This window comes from Mus pahari, chromosome 17 (assembly GCF_900095145.1).
Source record: "Mus pahari chromosome 17, PAHARI_EIJ_v1.1, whole genome shotgun sequence".
In the NCBI taxonomy this organism is placed as follows: Eukaryota; Metazoa; Chordata; class Mammalia; order Rodentia; family Muridae; genus Mus; species Mus pahari.
This window is the reverse complement of record NC_034606.1, coordinates 46891733-46897886: the sequence shown is the minus strand read 5'-3', so window position 1 is coordinate 46897886 and position 6154 is coordinate 46891733. Positions and strand designations below refer to the sequence as shown.

The 6154-nt window shown below is 46.8% G+C and overlaps 1 protein-coding gene across 1 annotated transcript in view; it reads right to left on the bottom strand.

The window, feature by feature from the left end:
- Positions 1-868: 868 nt before the first annotated feature.
- The window catches only part of Ep300 (E1A binding protein p300), a 69281-nt gene continuing 63995 nt past the window's right edge, over positions 869-6154 (bottom strand). Inside the window, exons 30-31 of the mRNA XM_029547868.1 lie at positions 4355-4636; positions 869-4153 (exon numbers count right to left, since the gene is read on the bottom strand). Of these exons, the coding sequence (XP_029403728.1) occupies positions 1961-4153; positions 4355-4636 (2475 nt within the window). The 3' untranslated portion in view covers positions 869-1960. The remainder of the gene's footprint in view (positions 4154-4354; positions 4637-6154) is intronic.

The following is a 6154-nucleotide window of genomic DNA, read 5'->3' as shown; positions in this document are numbered from 1 at the left end:
GTGGGACAGGGTTGTCTCAACTGTGTAACCCAGGCTGGCTTGGACTTGCAGTCATCTTTCTAACGGGGCTTCCTAATCTGGTAGCTAAGCACACTTTGTTTTGACATTTGGCTTATATAAACGACTATCACCTGAACCTTGGAAAAACTCATCAAAATGTAATAAACTATTGGATGCACCTCCCTTTTCCTCTTGCTCTAAGTAGTAGGCTTGCTAAGTAGCAGGTTTTTTTTCTTCTTCTATTGCGCTGAGATCCATTAAACTGGGTCTTTATAAACCTAGGCTTCATGTCCTCCAGTTTGCTACACAGTTGACAATGACTTCCAGCTTTTTTTTTTTTGGGGGGGGGGGTTTCGAAACAGGGTTTCTCTGTATAGCCCTGGCTGTCATGGAACTCACTTTGTAGACCAGGCTGGCCTTGAACTCAGAAATCTACCTGTGTCTGCCTCTTGAGTGCTGGGATTAAAGGCGTGCACCACCACGCCCGGCTGGTTTACAGTTTTTTTTTTTTTTTTTTAAGATTTATTTTATGTATGTGAGTACACTGTAGCTGTCTTCAGACACACCAGAAGAAGCTGTCAGATCAAATTTTAGATGGCTGAGCCACCATGTGGTTGCTGGGAATTGAACTCAAGACCTCCGGAAGAGCAGTCAGTGCTCTTGACTGCTGAGCCATCGTTTATCTTCCTGCTTCTCCTGTGCAAGGACTGGGACTGCAGGTTGATAGATGACCACTGTGGCATGCCCAAGACTGTTTGGGGGCTGACTTGTACACAGCAGGCAAGCCTGTACCAGCTTCATCTCCAGGCCTAGTCTTGTGTTTCCTAAGAAAGAAGATGAGCCCCAAAGAAGTGACACAAAGTCCAGGTGTCTGTCTCACACAGTTTATTTAACAATAGGTAATAAGAAATCAAATTTAACAGTCTATACAGTGATCCAATGTTCATATTTATAAGTAATCAACCTTAATTGCATGATTTACAACAGTTGAGGGTTTTGCTTTCTATTTTCAAGTTTTACAGAAAGTGTACGTGTGTGGGGGCAGAGTAAGGAAGAAAGCAAGTGAAGAAACCTCAGACATTTGCATGTTAAAATCACCCCACTGGAGTCATTTCTTACCCTCTTTTTAATTTTTTTTTCCTCTGTTAGATGTAAAAATAACAAAAAAATTTTCTCAAGAAACAGAAACCACAATATTATAATACATCAATTTGGCAGCTGCCCCTGTATATTATGAAAAAGTCATTTTTTTCTCTACATGTACAAATTATCTTAATACTTGAAGTTTTACCCTTAGACTTACGGAATAGAAAATTTTCTGGAGCACAAAAGTTGACTTGAGGGATGGAAGAGGAGGCTTTTTATTTTCTTTTTTAAATGTTTTTAAAAGAATGAACATCTTTGCACCCAGAGAAAAAAATTGGTATTTTAATATATTTATATATATTTATATATATATATATATAATGTAATTTTATGTAACATTAACCCCTTTTGTCCTCTGGTTTTAGAAATGTTCTTTTTTTTTTTTTAAATTCTTTCATAAAGTGAGGAAAATAGGGAAAAATGTCAACCATCTGCACCAGTAAATAATAACTATTAATATTACATATTTTCATTAATTTAAAAAAAATAATAAAACCTATCGGAGGTGCAAGGCAGGAGCATATGGTTGGCTTCAGACCTCAGTTGCCTCCCAGTGCACACTTGAACCACACACACAAGGGGAAAAAGAGCTGGGGTAACCAGCCATAACAAAAATATATTCTTTGTAATCTATTATCCCTCAGGTTCATCTGGCATGTTTACTTTAAACCATAAATGGCTACTGCACAGTTCTTACATGTTCCAAGGAAAATGGGTCTTTTAGGCTAAGAAAGATTCAAAAAAATTGTTTTCAGTACAAAAAGTCTTGTTAAGAGAAAATAATCTTTTGCTCCCAAAATACTACAAGGTGTCTCTAGTGTATGTCTAGTGTACTCTGTGAGAGGTTTGAATTCAAGTCTGCATTATCGCTGCTCAGTCCCAGGTCCGTGGCACTTGCCCCATGGAGGTTTGCCATGCCTGGATTGCTAGCGAGCTGTGAAAGCATTGAATTCTGGTCTGGGCTGGCAAAATGCCCTTGTTCCATGGGGTTGGCAGCCTGGGCAGCTACCAGTCCAGGATGTGGGGAACTGGTCTGTGGAGAAACATGGTGTGGAGAAGGCTGAGGCTGCATCCTCGGAGATGGGCTGGAATGGGGGGGCTGAGACTGTGGTCGAGGAGAAGGGACAGGCTGGGGAGAGCGCACTTGATTGGAGAGAGAATTAGGGATTTGTTGACCTTGTAGGTGTGGGGACTGTGCCTGATTTGGGAGCATGTGCTGCTGTGGGCTCATAGGGTTGGGCTGAGCAGGAGATCCCATTTGTTGTTGAAGAAGTCGCTGCTGATAGGCCTGTAGACTGGCTCCTGCCTCAGCCCCCAGAGCCTGGGGAAGCTGACCCATTTGTCCCATATTTCCTTGCTGCATTTGCTGCATGTGATGCTGCATTCGCTGCTGCTGCTGCTGCTGCTGGGGTGGATAGCCAATTCCTTGGGGCTGCTGGAACTGGTTGTGGTTGGCCATTCCAGGGCCGATTCCTGGCCCTGCTCCCTGCTGTTGCATCATCTGCCGTCTTAAGATGTCTCTGAACTGTGAAGGCATGGTATTGTGATTCATGTTCATTTGCTGAGCTTGGGGACTCATGGCTCCCATGGGTGGTTGGAGCTGCTGCTGCTGCGGCTGCTGCTGGGGCAGGCCAGCTCTCTGGACACCTGCCTGCAGAGGATTCATGTTCTGCAAGGCTGGGTTGGAGTGGACACCTTGCTGGCCAGGCATGGTAGGTGGCTGCAGCCCTGGCTGTCCCTGGGGCATGCCAGGCTGTCCAGGGAGAGGCTGTGGATTAGGGTTGGCATACTTGGCAGCCCGCTGCTTGATGAATGCAGCCAACAGTTGGGGGTTGGCATGAAGGATACTAAGCACCTGTTGCTGCTGTAAGGGAGAACTGGGAGACCTGAGAGTCCGCAAAAGGTTTTGTAAGGCTTGTTGAGACACAGTGCCTGGCTTGAGAGGGCTCACACCCACTTGGCCCAATCCTGGTTGTGGAGCCATGTTCAAAGGCTGACCATGCTGTGCCACTGACATCATGGCTGGCCTTGGCATCCCTGACTGCATCTGCTGGGGCTGAGGCATTCCTCCTTGGGCCCAAGGCGGCTGTTGCTGCATTCCTGTGGGACCTATTCCTGGATCCAAATGCCCACCAGGACCTCTGGCCATAGGAGGTGGGTTCATGCCCATAGGGGCCATGGGTGCCATCTGGGGCATCTGGTGCTGGATTGGCCTTTGGAAAATCTGTACATGGGCCATCTGGCGCTGTGTCTCTGCTGCCCTCTGAATTTGCATTGCCATTTCTACTGCTGCAGGTGGAGGCCCTGGAAGGGGGGCCTGAGCAGTCTGAGGTGGGGTTGGTGGGGTCACTTGCCCTGCTGCCTTACCCTGGGACACAGGGCCAGTAGTCTGAGTCCTGGGTAAGTAGGGTGTCATGTTGTTGGGAGGAGTGGGCTGTGGTTGAGAGGTGGGCTGGGGCTGGGGTGTCTGTGGGGTGGCTGGCTGTTGGCCAGTAGGGGTAGTTGGAGTAGCAGGAGTAGGGGACGGCAGGCCCTGCTGCTGCCCCGCCACACCAGTTCGTTGCATGCTGGCCATCCTCCTGCGGAGCATCTGAGCCTGTTGGAGCCGGTGCTGTAGCTGTTGCTGCCTGAGTTTTTGCTTGATGTTGAGGCAGAATGGCACCGGGCACTTATTCTCCTGGCAGTGCTTGGCGTGATAGCAGCAGAGGGCAATAAGCTGTTTGCAAATGGGGCATCCACCATTGGTTTTCCGTTTGCAGCCTTTGGTGTGCTGCACAACCCTCTTCATCTTCTGGCAGGAAGGCAGGGAACAGTTGGCATTGCGGCACTGACAGGCATGCACCAGAGATTGGATGCAGCGCTGGATGCTCAGGCGGCGGGAGTCTCCTGGGCTCTGGGTAGCTGCAGCTTGCTGGTTATTGCTTTCATCATCCAAGCCGAGGCCTAGTTTCTCCATTTTGTGGTCATGATTTTTAGTGTTATAACAGGTGATGCACAGGTCATAATCCTGAAGGAGAAGAAAAAATATAGAAGATGCAGGTCAACTTTGCAAAACTGAAATAAAAGCTCCCTTTATAAAACACAACCAATCTCTTCAGATCTGTCCTTCCCAACAAGAGGGCAGAAGTTTGTAATACACATTGAAATCATAGCTCACACAATGGGGACCAGTGTGGCCTGTCCTATCCTTCCCACATGTAATGCCTACCTCACACACAGTGCAATGCCAGCGTGTCTCCACGTGGTGCTTGCACTCGTTGCAGGTGTAGACAAAGCGATCCTGACTCTGTGTATGGAGCTCCACCAGCATACACATGGTAGACCACTGGGCTCTTCGAAGTGAAGAGAATTCCAGGTGCTTGTCCCTTGCAAGGGTGAGGAATGCATCTCTACCATCCATCAGGTCACAGGGGATGAGAGGGTCAGGATCAACAATGGGAGGCAGGGAATTGGGAGCAGGACAAGCGATAAGGCGGATCACAAAGAAGACCTGCCAAAAGAAAAGCTCATTGTGATTTTGGAACTGCAATGTCACTGCAATGGAAAGGCACCAGAGGAAAAGAGAGGAGAGCACAGAGGGTTAGCTGAAGCCCTTCTCCATCCTTGTTCATTTTGAGACTTTAAAGATTTCACAACCATCAGTACGTGCCCTCTTCTGGTGTCTGAAGACAGCTACAGTGTACTTACATTTCAAATGCTATCCCAAAAGTCCCCTATACCCTCCCCTTGCCCTGCTCCCCTACCCACTCACTCCCACTTTTTGGCACTGGCCTTCCCCTGTACTGGGGCATATAGAGTTTGCTAGACCAAGGGGTCTCTCTTCCCAATGATGGCCGACTAGGCCATCTTCTGCTACATATGCAGCTAAAGACATGAGCTCTGGGGGCACTGGTTAATTCATATTGTTGTTCCACCTATAGGGTTGCAGACCTTTTCAGCTCCTTGGGTACTTTCTCTAGCTCCTCCATTGGGGGTCCTGTGTTCCATCCTATAGATGACTGTGAGCATCCACCTCTGTATTTGCCAGGCATTGGCAAAGCCTCACAGGAGAGAGCTATATCAGGGTCCTTTCAGCAAAATCTTGCTGACATATGCAATAGTGTCTGTGTTTGGTGGCTGATTATGGGATGGACCCCTGGGTGGGGCAGTCTCTGGGTGGTCCATTCTTTTGTCTTAGCTCTGAACCTTGTCTCTGCAACTCCTTCCATGGATATTTTATTCCCTATTCTAGGGAGGAATGAAGTATCCACGCCTTGGTCTTCCTTCTTGATTTTCTTGTGTTTTGGAAATTGTATCCTGGGTATTCTAGGTTTCTGGGCTAATATCCACTTATCAGTGGGTGCATATCAAGTGACTTCTTTTGTGATTGGGTTACCTCACTCAGGATGATATCCTTCAGATACATCCATTTCCCCAAGAATTTCATAAATAAATAAATAAATCTTAAAGAAACTCTTTAAAAATTTTTTTTCTAAAACTCAGGCCAGGTATACTGAGTGGCTCATACCTTTGATCACAGCACTGAGGAAGCAGAAGCAGGAGTTTGAGGCTAGCCTGGTCTATGAAGAAAGTTCCAGGACAGCCATGGCTGCTACATAAAGAAACACTATCTTGAAAAAAATAACCAGCCAGGCGTGGTGGCGCGCGCCTTTAATCCCAGCACTCGGGAGGCAGAGGCAGGCGGATTTCTGAGTTCGAGGCCAGCTTGGACTACAAAGTGAGTTCCAGGACAGCCAGGGCTACACAGAGAAACCCTGTCTTAAAAAAAAAAACCAACCAACCAAAACAAAACAAAACAAAAAAAGATGCAGTATGTAGCTTATCCTGAATCTAAGTACTAGAAAGTATACATTTATTCTAAGTGGAGACATTCTGCAAGACCTGTATAGAGGTCTGCTGTAAACAAACACATGCAACAAAATCATAATCAGTTTGGATGTTTTTCTCAGAAAACAAGCAAATGGCACACAAAGTCCACATACCTTTCATATATATATATGCATGTTCA